The 14702-nt window shown below is 48.6% G+C and overlaps 1 protein-coding gene across 1 annotated transcript in view; it reads left to right on the top strand.

The window, feature by feature from the left end:
* Vg (transcription factor vestigial) overlaps positions 1 to 14702 on the top strand; it is a 95735-nt gene that overhangs the window by 72279 nt on the left and 8754 nt on the right. The window contains exons 2-3 of the mRNA XM_078194632.1: positions 12133 to 12349; positions 12693 to 12851. Of these exons, the coding sequence (XP_078050758.1) occupies positions 12133 to 12349; positions 12693 to 12851 (376 nt within the window). The remainder of the gene's footprint in view (positions 1 to 12132; positions 12350 to 12692; positions 12852 to 14702) is intronic.

The following is a 14702-nucleotide window of genomic DNA, read 5'->3' as shown; positions in this document are numbered from 1 at the left end:
ACGTCACGTCAGAACAATTTATTCAAATTATAAGAATAAAACTTCCAATGAAAGTATATAATAATAATATAATACAGTACGCCTATTAATTATTAAATGTAATATAATATTAAAATTTATATCGTTCTTCCAATGTTATTATACACACTATAATAGTCAATATATTAAGTACTATACTATACTATACAAAATACAACCTAAATTTTATATAAATGAATACAATTAATACCACAAACATCAACATTAAAAACCCTATAATATTTCCACTGAAAACTCACCTGCACCAGACATCAACATCTTCTCCTCCCTGAAACATACCTCGAAAGTGAAAACACGCGAGAAACAACATTGCAGCCATACAGTACCCGATGCATTCAGCATCGAGTAAGCAACAAAATGCATAAAACATTCCAGCCGCGAGGCGGTGCGCCGTAAAACATCGAACTTCTTGAAAACCAGCCGTAAAGTTGCTTGCGCGTCTTACAAAAAGAGGTCCGATCAAGATAGCAATTCTACTAACGGATCTCGTTCATTACGAATCATCGAAAAGGTAGAAAAGAGGGAGATTAAGAGAAAACGAAGTGAAGATAGGTAAAGAGAGAAATCGAGAGAGAGAGAGAGAGAGAGAACAAAATCAAGAGAGATGAAGAGAGAAAACGAAATAAAGATAGAGAGAAAAAGAGAGAGAGAGAGAGATCGGCGCGATCTGCTAAGCATCGCGAAACATTTTCCGTCTATTTAATCCGCTCGCAGTGAATAACCGGCGCGGTTAATTGAGACAGGTGGATCGGGCGGCGCGTGGCGCGGAAACTTCAAAGCGGATCTCGCGTTCCCCGCGGCGCGTCTCCGCTCCTGATCGCGAACGGTTCTCTCTCCTCGATCCTCTTCGGTCGCGCTCTCGCGTCCGGGTTGGACGGAGCGCCGATTAATTGGACGACCCCGGCCGCGGCCGCAGCCGCGTCAGGTGAGAATATGATAAAAATGACGGGGGTTATTAAAGTCACGGGTTTCTACCATCCCGGCGATGCCCGCGACGCCTCCTGGAATCTCGCTCTATTTATCGGCTTTACGATTATGTTGCCGCGAAATTCATAGCGCCGGTTTACACGGACGATTTACGCCGCGCGGAAAAATAAGAGAGAGAAAGAGAGAGCGCGCGCGCCGGCATTCCGCTCGACGTTGACGCGCGGAATCGGCCGCCAAGGCGCCACGTGGTCCACCGGGTAACTGTCGTCGTCGTTGGTTGTCGTCGACACACCGTTATCGTTCCGACTGGTATTAACGGCGACGAGAAACGGCCGGATAACAGTCGTCGTTGACGGATCTAAATACCCGGCCGATGTCCGCGCGACGTTCACGCGGCGGGGGAGTGTTAACGCGCGGCCACGCCGCTCGACGTCGGATTCCTTCGAATAAGAACGCGACGCGTGATCGTTGCTATTGCTGACGCGAGATCGTTGCAATTGCTGACACGGGCTCGTTGCAATTCCCACTGAAAACTGAATGAATGTACAATGTACCTCGACTGGATTTCGAGGAGTTCGATGTTTTACGCCGCTGGGCTGCGGCTGGAATGTTTCGCGCATTTTGTTGCTTATTCGATGCCGAATGCTTCGTGTACTGTATGGGCGACGTTGTCTCGTCAGCGTCTTCATTTCAGAGATATATTAAGGAGAGAAAATTTATATTGTTTTTGATGGATCATAAATATTAATAATCGATTATGGAACGGTGGAATATTATTTTATTTAGTTTCCTTCTAAACTAACATTAAACTTACGTTTACCCTTTCCTTCTAAATCTCGTCTTTAGAAGGAAAGGGTAAATGCAAATGCAATCTTTGAGGAAAAGATTAATGGCAATACCGTCGGTGGAGGAAGAAATAAATAAAAATACATTCTTGAATTAGAAATGAATATAAATATATATTTAATCATACAAATACAATCTTTTATCAAAGCTTAAAATAGAAATATTATTGTACTTTAAGGAAATATTTCAGGGAAAAAATTAATGCAAATAGTCTTTGAGGAAAACCTATTTGGAATAACTATAGCTTCCCTATATAAGCGATTCGACTTCGAATCATCCCCTAACTATTCCTCAACTAAAGCACAGTCTACGCGATTTTCCGTAGCCGAATCGGCCAGTGTCCGGTATCGAATCGTCGATTTCCGGCATCGAATCACGCGTTGAACCGTCGAATCCGAGCGGCGGCGGCGTTCACGGTTCATTCTCGATGGTCGTTCGCCGGACTTTCTCGTGTTCCGAAAGTGGCCGGGTATCGGGCGGAGGGTGGGCGGCGGCGGCGGCTGCGACTGGGGCCCGATCTCGTTGTAATTTGTCGGCCGGACGAGGGATCGCTCCATCGTCCACCTGGCCGGCTTGCTAATGAACTAAACTTAACTAAAGGGAACTCGTTCACCGGCGCCTTATCAATAGTCGTAATCCCAGCGCCGCGGCCGAGATCCGCGCGGCCCCGTGGAGCAGCAGCAGCAGCAGCAGCAGCAGAGAGAGGAGAGTCGGACTCCTCTCATCTTCGTGGAAGATAGGAGAATCGTGTCGACGAATGGCCGTGTCCGGCAAACAAATTGCGAGATACCCCATGGTAGCTTGTTACCGTCTCCGCGGCCTCCTCCTCCTCGTCCTCGTCCTCATCCTCATCCCCATCCCCGTTCATCGCCTGCTCGTGACCTTCCTTTTATCCACGTAGTCGACGCGCTCGATCTCTTTTCATCCCTTTTTCGGTCGTCGACCATTCTTTTTCGTATCGCCACTTGTTCACGTTCCCCCACCCCACCCCATCCAATAAACCCTAGGCCGCTCTTCTATCCCGCCTTTGTCGAACAGATCGCAGCGGCCGAGAGCCGCTCCGATTCGGAATTGATGTGGGAATCGGTAGGGCCGTTCCTTTGCTAGCGATTATTCGACGGGGGTTGTCTGGTTTTACATGGTTTTCGGGGGGACACGGCCCGGTTGTCCCGGCGAGGATCGACAAATTTTACCGGGTTTGACAGCCGTTCGACAATGATCGAACCGCGTTTCACGTGTCCAATGAGGAAACGCTGCGCGGCACCGCTTCATTTCGTTCTATAATGCAACGATGATTTTCTATAGGAAAATTCACGTTGATTAATCGTTATGTTATTTATTAGAAATTTCAGATCACCAACAAATTAATTTAATCTTACTAAATTAAATAAACAATAATTAATAACTCACTCCAGCAGCCAGCAATTCGAATTTCTTAATCAGCTCGAGCCGCCACAACCGAACCCCATAACCGAACCCCAGCCGATCGAAACCCATAAATCGAAAGCAAAAATTCGCAACAAAGACAATTCATTCGACGAAAGAACTCGCCGGTAGAATCACGTTCCTCTCCAACAGCCGCCTCATTTTAAGGCGTCCCGTGCTAAACATAGCTCCACCTACGGTGATCAACGCCATAACCGCGTTACGTGGGTTCCATCCGCCGCGGCGGCCAGCCTTAATAGATCAATCTCGTCTAAAATGGTTATTACTCCATTTGAAAGCAGCCGAACCGAAACTCGGACAGGAGGAGCCGGTCGGAGGTATCGTCGACCCCCGCCCGCCAGATTCTACGGCTAAACGATCGAAATCGTCGACACGATTAATCCTGCGGCACCGTGTAAAAACAAGCCCGCAAAGGGGTCCACGGCGAACCGCTTTCGGCATCGGGGATCGCGCAGCCACCGCGAGCAAGAACACATCGATGACCGATCACGTCGAATGCTGGAAGTCCACGACGCAAGTCGACGGATTTGTTTCTGTGCCACATAAATTCAAATCAACGTCGCCGATCATCGAGGTATTAAGTATTTTAATGGGAGGGGGGATCGGGATCATGGGGTGGCGCGCGATACAAAGGACGGACATTGTGACTTTTGCAAGGGAAACTTTAAAAATCGCTTTAATTGAAAAGGTTTACGGTGGCAATTAATATTGATTAATTAATAAATATTTGACAGCAGTATAACAGTAGATTCTTCAAACGTCTTGCCATTAATATTATTAATTTTAAAATACATCTACCACGATTACATATCTAAAAAATTCTATAAACATCACAGCAAAGATCAACTTAATAAAATTCAAAATTACTAACAACCATACCTAGTCAAACCTCTCATGAAACCTCGGTCACGAGTCTAACTACTTATCACTATGTCCAAATAATATACAATCTATATTACCAGGGGGTTGTTTCAATAATTAACATAGAAACTTTCAGCTATTTTTTCGTAACAATAGCTCGCGTTCAATCGGCAAGAGAAAAGGGGGGAGAAAACGGATAAAGACGCGGTTACGCGAAGCGAATCCGGTGGTGGATTGCGAAGGAGGTGGAAGAAGTCGCTGTGCCCGAGAGGTTCGCGCGGGGCTATGCGGACCGGGGTCAGAGGAGGAGGAGGAGGAGGAGGAGGAGGATGAGGGAGGAGGGGAGGAGGGATAAAAGGAGGGGACCATAGGGGAACGGGAGGAACAGGCGCTCGCGCTTTGGAATGCTTTGAAAGACCGCGAGCAGAGCTCTTGGCTAGATGCTCCTCTCTCGTTGGCTGCGAGATGTCGAGGACGTTGGACCGTTTCGCAAGGAAAGAGCAGCGAGCCGCGGCGCGCCTCGAGCGAAACAGAGAAAAAGCAAAGGAGGAAGAGCCGCGCGGCGCGGTTCGTCGTCGACAGGCTTGCTTCGATTAATTACCACATTGTCGTACCGGCGAAACGCTAGGATAACCCGGCCGTGGTAATCTATGGGAGATACGACGGCTACTGATACCTCGATACGCGCTCGTTACGTCTTTTCATCCCCCTTAGCGAACCATGGCGCTCTCGGTGGGGGAAATCGCTGAATTTCTTGAGGTTACGTCGAAATCGAAGCGTAGGCTGTGACGAAACCGAGGTCATTTTTTCAGGGAGAGAATTGATTTTAATTAAATTTAATTCACTGGGGTTCGAATTTTTTTAGAGGCATTCTTGCAACTAAAAATAATTATTATCAACGCTTAATTATTATAAAAGAATATATAACGATATAACTAAAGAACAATCTACTAAACAATTCTACCTAAACAAAACCCTAAAATTCGCCCTAAATCTCCCGATCTTCCTTCTCAAAGAGCGCCACCCCTTTCACCGATCGAAATCGTCGTGCAGTCGGCGTCGATTTCCGGAATTCGTGTCTGTCGCACAGAAGAAGAACCGGTGGCCGATCGGTGGCCGGCGAAGATCGCGGGCAGAAAACGCAGGAAACCGGGAGCAAGTTTCTTGCTGACGGCGATACCCAAGTTCATGATCAATTGCGCGTTCCCCGAATGCCGGCGGTCATCATTCGGCGTCGTTTGCTCCGCGAACGCCCGGTTCTCTCCGGTCTTTGTGGATCACGTCGGTGATCTACTACCCCGTGGAATGCCGGGGCCCCGGTTTATTATAGTAGATAATGATAACATCTCGAAGGCGTAGCCGCCCGTGTATATTCGCGTTTCCAGCCGCGACACAGAGACAGAGAGAGAGAGAGAGAGAGAGAGAGAGAGAGAGGGCTAGAGAGAGCGAGAGAGCGAGAGAGAAAAAAAGAGCTAGAGAGAAAGAGTGTGTGGCAGAGAGCGAGAGAGAGTGAAAAAAAGCTAGAGAGAAAGAGAGTGTGGGAGAGAGCGAGAGAGAATGCGTGAGTGAGTGAGATAGGAGGGGGAGAGAGAGAGAGAGAGAGAGAGGCTTTCCTTGCGTCCCACACGTCCGCCGCCGGTCGCCATCAGTCACTGCATACATCACCGTCAGCTTATTTTCGTGCGTAGGCTAGCAGCCGCTGATGTATGGACGTAATTGGTTAGGCGGGGTACGCGGCCCGGCTCGATATACACACACGCGAAAAGGTTGCTTGTCAACGGGCGGCCGGCCGGAGGAGGATCCGCGCGCAGACGACATACTGATTGCGGGGGATGCGAAATAGGGGCGGAGACACCGTCACGACCTCTCTCGGATCGTACACGCCGGGTCTATGTATGTATGTACTTCGTTTTTCGCGGCGATTCATCGGCTGCTCCTCGCTGGGCTCATTCTACGATGGTTAAATTAGAATCGGTGGTTAATCAGCTGTCGTACGAGCCTCTCCGGCCGTGTCTCGCTTTTATTTGGAGAACTTGGAACGCGAGGGACGGCGGATGAATTATATTTTATTTAGTCGTGGGGATGAAATATTTTTGATTTATTCCTGGGGATGAATTATTTTTGCTCCACTCCTGTGGATGAATTATTTTTGATTTAGTCTTGGGGATGAATTATTGAAACATTTTGTTTCGTTTATTGGGGGTGATGGGGTTCGAAGATTAGAATTAGGGGTGAACAGTGACGACTCTTGAAAATTCTCTGAAACTCCTCTAAGTTATAAATTATGCTTTTCGCTTAAAATGATTTATACTCTAAAAATTGTGGAAAGTATAACTGTTGTAGAAATCGTCTTTCCAAAATTCCATATTCCAATCCCACGGTGCACCACTAAAACGGAAACTTCTATTTCCATCAGCATTTGATACACGCGCGGCGCCATCTTGAAAATAAGCGAAATCAAGGCGTATGGATTAATCCCGGTTTTCCGGGGGCCGGCGTATATTAGTAACAAGATAAATCGAGAAGACGAATATACGGGAACCAACCGATAATTCATTATACCTAGGAGAATCCCTATCTTAACGCCTTTGGACGGTGTGCGCCCGCGGTCGCTACATCGATCCTCGAGATTGTCCCGAACACGATCGTAATGATCCAAGAAAACCGCGCGCGCGCGCGCGCGCTGGCGCATGCTTGTCCGACGCGATGATAAAGGACGCGAGGCGATCGCAGCCCCGCGTATATAACGCACGGCCCGGTAGCCATTATTGTTTTACGGAACTATCGCAAATAAATCTGCTCGACAGTCCGGGGTGAACATGAATTATAGCACGGACTATAGCACGAGTCGCGGTACCGTCATGTCCAGGGCCTTTATCTCGGGATTTAGTGACTTTTCCGTCATTGTGCAACGAAATTCTTAGAAGTAGTTTAAAATTTTATAAAATTGTTCCAAGCAGTCGGAATGTTTTTTTTTTAGACTGTTAAGAACGCTTTTCAATTGTTCAAAGACTCTTTGAAATATTGTAAAATTCTTTCGAACTATTCTGTATTGTTAAAAACTTTTACGAGTTCCTAAAAATTTGTCAAAATCCTTCAAAACTATTTGAAGCTATTAAAAATTGTGAAAAATTCTTAGAGAAATTTTTCGTGCATTTTCTGATATTCACAAATTTTCTGACACTCTAAAAATGAAATTGAAATCGTAAAAGCGTGTCGTCCAGTTGGAATCGAGGCTTGCCACCGCGTTCATTCGTGCAATATTCAATGGGCGAGAAAGTCGCGTCCCAGCAAAGTGGTAGTTAGTGAGGCCAGACGCGTAGGCACTCCTGTCCGCCGGCATAAACTAGACGGGTTTATACGATGAATTAGACTTTCAGACTCCCTAATGAACGATCGTAATCGGCCGAGGAGACGTATGCGTTGTACGCGTGAGCCGCGCCGCCGCGGCTCGTCTCATTCGACGGCACGATACACGCAATTGCAGTCGGCGTGTGCATATACGCGTCGCGGTGGTGGCCATTATTGTTTGCGCGCCGGTTCTCCCGGCTTAGCGCGGAACCGGGCTTCGGACAGATGGGCGTGCATCAAGTTAAGTATAAGTTTAACCCTGGCAAATCGACCGGGGGACGTGCATGGTCCATTTCTCTCGGACCGCCGTGCCGCGGCGTTCTATGCCAGGACACCTCTATCTCTCTTTTATATTCGGCGCTGCGCCGTAGCGCAAGAATTGTTGTTGGTTGCGACACCGCGGTGGAATTCTTGGCTAGCCGGTATTGCCAGAATATTGTGCCACTATGTAGCGACGAAATCTCGGCGGCCGCTGTCAATTGTCGCCGCCTTTGACTTTATTAATGTCGCAGATCTATTCGCAAACGCGCTCTTTCTATATTTTGTTGAATTTGTTAAACCACGCGTAAAAACCGTGGATCGATTCTCCGAGCAAAGTATGCGAGCACCGAGTCTCCGGAAGCGGCGGCGCCGCGGAAACATTTGGCCTCGATGCCGCCGCGGGAAATCTCGACTATCGTCATTAAAATGCCGGCATTTACTTGGCTGTATTTCTCCGGGCCATCATCGCGATCGCAGGCCGCGTGAGTAATGCAACAGGATCGCCTTGCTTCCAATCTCTCTCTCTCCATCTCTCTCTTCCTCGTAGAAACCCATCGCCGTTTACTTTCGATCGCTCGTCAATCTGCTGACCTTCGACTCCCGCCGCGACGGTCCGCGTCTCGACGACAGCCGCCGGGACGCCGACGTGTATAAAGAGTCCTCGGTATAGGAAACCACGAAGACGCGAGACCGTCGTCCTCCGAGTTCCTCGAATAGCCGTGACCAACGGATTATATGCCGGGCGAAATTAATGAACGTCGAAAGCCGGCGATACTCCTCGCCTCTCTCGTTACGCTTTCGCTCTGGGACGCTGCTCTCTAACGGTTCCGCCTTAGGGACTCTATAATGCAATCTTTCCGCCGTGCAACGGCATCATCCGCGGAATTGATCGAGGTATGATGACAACGCGCCGCGCGGAATCGCAATTGACATCAATTGGGTTCCCGGTGTGCTTGTCTTCTTCTGCGAAGTCCTTGGCGACCGCGCGTCCGCGCGACTGCGCGTCTGCGAATCCCGACGGCCTGCTTTCCCGAAGAGAGACGCGGCTGGGACCGCTGGCGCGAAACAGGAATTTGAAAAATCGACGGCCAAGATTTCTGCGATTCCCAAGATCGTATCGTGCGTGTAAGAGAGAGAGAAAGGGAGAGAGGATCGTAAGGATTTCGGGATCGCTCGATCAGAGCCGCGACCTGTTGCATACTTTTATCATCCGATTGGATGGCTGGTGCTGTTTCTTTCGTAGCTGTGCAAGTTGGAGTAGCTTTAAGGTGTATGGTTAATTATAATTATCTAAGGTGAGGTTTATAATATCATAATATAATATACAATTTATCACTTAAAATCCAACCAATACCTTAAACTAGGTTAAACAATTCAAGAAATAAATTCCAAGAAAAAAAATCATATCACCCAAACCTAATCGCATTGTAAAGTATTCGAGCTTGGCGCTTCTTGCTCCACGATCCCGCGTACAGAGAGAGAGAGAGAGAGAGAGTAGATCGAGCTTCGCGCGTCGATCGTGTAATCTAAATCGACGCCGCGCGTCGACAGGAATGCCTCCGATCGAGCATCGATGGAGACCCCCTTCCTCCCTTCCCTCGCTCCGTTCGAGCGGTTGCCATCTTTCGATCCGGCGTGGCCGAATAGTTGGCTTGGGTCTCGCGGGCGCAAACGGGATCGCATCCCCGTCCCGAGCGAGCGCGCGCGCGCGCGCGGCTCGAAAAAATTCGAGCAGAATGCCATGACCCAGCGTGGCATTTGCATCCCTCGGATCTAATGAATAGCGAGCATTACGTGTCCTATTTGGTCTCTCGTTGCGAGCGGCAGAGCCGTGACGATGCCGGTTGCGCATAGCATAGCTATCGCCGCTATTTGCAGTCGGACCCGACCCCGGGCCAGGGTGCACAATGGACACCGACGCCCTGGGCTCGGTATGTGCTCAATGGAGGCCTTGCTAGCTGGCTGGCTGGCTGCTGCTTGCTGCTTGCTGACTGCTAGCTGCACCCCTCTTCTAAGGACGTCGCTCGTACGATTTACCTACTAAACGTCATCCCAATACAGACGGGACGCGTTCGGACCGGGTGACGTCTCGGATGGATGACATGGCGGAGGACGACGCGCCGTCGACGTCGGCGGGATTTGGAAAGGCGGCGTGGGAGGGAGGGAGGGAGGGAGGACTGGAAAATCCCTCGAATTATCCGCGCCGCTGACAGTCGGATATCGCGAAGCGTTTAATCGACTGGCATTTCGTTGTCGACGGTCCGGCCGGGGGCATACGATATTTTGACGTTCGCCCCCCCGCCCCGACGCGACGGACACGTCGATACCGTTGCCACGCGGGGGTCGTTCGCAATTTCAAGCATCGATTGGTGCGTCCGCCAGCCACCGACGCCAGCCAGCCGCCGCCACCGCTACAGCCGCCGCCGTCGGCTCTTTATTGAGTGGTTTTGAATGGCATGATTGGGAAGGGATATGCGCAGGTTGAGGAAATGCAGTCGATAATACCTGCCCGATCGTTATCGCCGCGGTTTTTACCGACCGACGCTGTGATCAACCCCTTCGCGTCCTTTAACGAGGCGGATCGGTCTGTAAATATTAAGATTGGGGATATCAAAGTTTTTGAAGATGTAATTATTGAACATTTCACTGAATTGAAGGAGATGATAGTTTGCAGATACTATCTAATTATTCAACCCTCGATCGAATCAACCCTTTGCTCTCGAAGCCATTTCAACCGGAAATCTGAAATAAAATTTCTGACACACAGGATTTCCGTTCCATGCAACGAAGTGCCCTTTTACTATTTCACTTTAATTTCCCTAAGAAAAATTTATTCCACCCAGCCTGACGCTTCTAACAAACTTCGCACAGCCTCAAAGGGTTAAAAATCCTGGTCCCCTAAGAGTCAAGGAATTCAGCAGGCATCTCAGCAACGCTACTTTCCTCCGAGCAAAGGCGAACACAAGCGGGACGAATAAACTCGATAGCATCTCGACGATTATTTATCCGCAATTATCGAACAATATGATACGCCGTTTAAAGAATAAACTTTCCGTGGCTGCCCATGACACGGTTCGGCGGACAAACGAACGTTTACGCGCGAACTCTGATAATTATAAATATCAGCAGGCACCTCGATCGGCTCGGGTAACGCGAACCGGCGCGGGAGAAGCGTGCGAAAATCGCGGAGCGCGCACAGTGAAAGGACGTTGCGAAATTGATCGAGAGACCCGCGGAAACCGGCGACGGTTCAACGTGTTCGCCGGGACCGTGTCTATCTTAATCATCGCTTGTACGTAAACAGTGAATCATTAATAAAGCTTATCGAGCGCTCGCTTCCCGCGAGAAACCGTCGCCGGCCTAATCGAGCAGCCGGCGCGTTACGGCTCCGAAAGTATTTCAAGTACACGACGGCTAACACGCGCATTAAATCAGCCGCGCGCGGAATAGCGGACGTCGCTTTCGTCTCGATGAAACTGAAAAAGCTGCTATTAGCGCCCGGCGCTAATATTCTCTATGACTCGGACCTCCGAAGGAAAGGTGGAAATTGTACGAGGCTAAATATATCAATTTTTTTTCACTAAATTCCGGTCCTCCATTTAATACAGTTCACACATAATATATTATCACAATTCGTCGCTATTACCGACGACGCCGTGACGATCCAACAACCGGGAACATTTTTCTTTCCTTTATCTGTTTAGATAGATTCTAGTCCCATCGAGGAATAAAATAAAAATTATTCGCGGCTGCGCAATGTTAAGTACAGCTCGCGCAACATCGACGCGCTCGCACGACGATCCGTTGGCTCTAACGAGGCCAGGTATTCCTTTAATTTAACGCTCGATTGCTTTTGTGTAGAAGGAAACTCGCGTCGAAAATAACATTTGAGGAATATGTCGAGAAACCGTGAATGACGTACGCGCAGATAAGGATGGATAGTTGGGTGCCGGCCGCCTACCGCAATAGTCGGCGGTGCGTTGCCGCTTGGTTGTTTTTCTTTATGGATCGGAGCTGTTAGCGGAATACCGGCATTCGGTATTCGGATTGATACTGTTATACAAATATGCCAGGACCTTTCAAACTCAATCGAAACTGCCAATGGCTGCGTACTTTCTAACTAACTTCATCCGATGGCGAGCTCGACGGTTTCACGCTCGATGATTCGGAGAAACTTATTCGTTCGGTAAATTGTACGTTTTGATAGACAGGCTTTGGACACTTGGAGAATTTTATTATTATCTCCATTGTTTAAATTGTGTGGAGAGGTAATTAGGTGAATTAATTTATAGGGTGTACATAAGTTTTGTGGAAATTATTCTTGCGATTTTTATCTCTCTCTATCATAATTCGCTGATAGTTTATGAAAGAAAACTAAGGAAAAGTATATTCTTTTTCTAGTTGAACGTGCACCAAAGATCGCTAGAGGCGGCAGGTCTTGAGATTTGCGGCGCAAGCGGGAGCGTCCCGCAAGGGCAACCGAGCAGCGCCGGTTCCGTCGGTTCAGCACCGAGTCCGGCGTCGCCGAGGCCAACCCCGCAACCACCGCCGCTCCTTACCGCCACCACCACTCGGCCTACCCCTACCAGAACGTTAGACGACGACAGGTCGACGGACGGTGAGTTGTAATTACAATTTTTCATTAATTCATAATAATTACTCGAAAAGAGGAGCTTCTTCGTTAAAATCGATTTTAAAAGATTTATTGAATTCTTGATAAAGAGCTTGATGTATTTTCGAGCAAATTCGATATTATTTAAAATATTTATTTTGTCGATATCTCTTGGTGAACATTAGCTGATAATTATGATAAATAGCTAAAATAGTTTTCGATATACGTTACGCATGTCAGAATTTATAAAATACTATTTATAAATTCTATAAATCTATTTTTTTTATTACTATAAATCTATTTTGAATTGTAACAATTGATAAAATGGCCGTTGCTAATCGTTTCGTAGCCGTAGGTGCTGGCACTGCCGCGGAGGACTCGGACGACGGCGAAAGCAGAGCGCAGTATCTGAACGCAAATTGCGTGATCTACACGCACTACCGAGGGGATGCTGCGTCCGAAGTGGAGGATCACTTCCAGAGGGCACTAGTGCACGACAAACTGAAGGGTGAGTTACTCCATCAAACCAAACACTTCGTTCTTCATTATTAGAAAACGAGCTTGGCCAAATTTTCAAAAGAACACAGCCAGCTTGACAAATCATTTCTCTAAATAAAAAAATCATATAATAAAATCTAAATTAAAAAATAGAATCTAAAGAACGGAGAGTACTTTACAAGGTAAAAATAAAATCTTGCCGTATATAAAAATCAGCGGAAAATTAAAAAATAATAACAAACGAGAGCAAGAAAAATTGCACAGCATCTTCGTAAAATCCAGCAATTTAAAAAACGCGAATCTCTGCGCAGCGCTGTTCAAAAATTGTTTACCAAATGCATAAAACAGTCCGAGCTGGTCGCCGAGATGACGGACAGAAAATAAACGGTCAGATTAATGGAAACAGTAGCAATGTTCCATCAATGTCGCCGGCCCGTTCCAATTACGGTGGCTAGGGCGCGCGCGCGGGCGTCATCGAGAAGCTGCACGAGAGGCCGACGCGCCGGGCCGCGCCGCGCCGCGTCGAAGATTGGACAGCGCGCGAAGCCGGGTGCCCCGGTGGACTAATGCATCAAAGGACGGTGATTTAAACGCGCGCGCGGTCCAGAGGAGGACCGCGCGAGCGCGCGGACGCGTAGCAAGCCACGGGGAGACCGATAATAAAGTGCACCATTAGCCCGCGACAACGCTAACAAGCCACGTAACAATTGTACCGTCGTCGTACTCGGAGAACCTAAAACCCTCGCTGTCGGCCGGAGCAGAAGGAGACGAAGAAGAAGGAGTGGAAGTCGCGCGGCGGACGGGGCGCGCGAGGGCGAGAATACAAAAAGGGGGAAACGAGAGAGAGAGAGAGAGACCGGGCCGAAAGGAGCATCGACGGGAAGGACGGAAACGGTGGCGATGCTTGAAAATTCTTAAAATTCTTGCGAAAATTGTTAAAATTCTTGCGAAAATTGTTATATCGCTGTGAATAAAAGAGGGGATGATTTGATGTTGAGAAGATAGATAAAAAGAGTCTTTTTGTGGGAATTGTGGAATTAATTAGATTTTGGGGCGTTGTTTGTTAACCGCTTAGCTGCGTCGATATATTACGAATCTCAGAAACCGTTTCGCCGCCAACGAAGTTAGAATAAATAATCAAGCTACCATCGCAGTGAAATCATACAAACGTCAGAAAAAAAATCGGATCAACATCGGATGACATAGCAAGACAACAATGATAAAAGAACAGAACGTCGAAGAAGAAGAAGAAGAAGAAGAAGAAAGCATTCATAACCGCCAGAAAAGGAGTCGCGAGCGAACGAGCGAGCGAGCCGATTTGTGTCGAGCGGAATCGTCGCTCGCGCGACGCCGTCGTTCCCGAAAGAAAGAGCGCCGGGCTAACGAGAAAGGCCACGAAACGAAACGAAGGGAAGGGAAGGGGTAGGGTAGGGGGGAGAGAGAGGGTTCGGGGGTTGCCGAGCCACGAGCGAGTTTGGCAAGCGATCGGCGTAGCAGCCCGTCTATATCGGTATCGTTTAAGGCCGCATTTATCTCGCGGCAGCGGCTCAGGATCAGTTCACTAGCCTGCTTAGAATTCAAGACAACACGACCTAATTGTTATGTGCCGTGCGCGTTCCCCGATCTCTCTCCGCCCCGCCGACTCGTTCGTCGCCGCACCGGGCGTTCATCCCCCCGCGCGCTCGCACGCAGCCCGTTTGATCGCGCGAGCGGGCACGGTTCCTCGCGGCGGCGGTAGGAAAGGTAAATTAAGAGCTTCTGCTCTCTCGGGCTCTCGAGCGCGGCGCGGCGCGGATACGAGCCCCGGCTCTGACTCAGGGATAGCAGAAGGAAACGAACGACGACGACGACGACGACGACG

This window comes from Augochlora pura, chromosome 11, assembly GCF_028453695.1.
Source record: "Augochlora pura isolate Apur16 chromosome 11, APUR_v2.2.1, whole genome shotgun sequence".
Classification (NCBI taxonomy): Eukaryota; Metazoa; Arthropoda; class Insecta; order Hymenoptera; family Halictidae; genus Augochlora; species Augochlora pura.
This window is presented reverse-complemented; position numbering and strand designations above follow the sequence as displayed.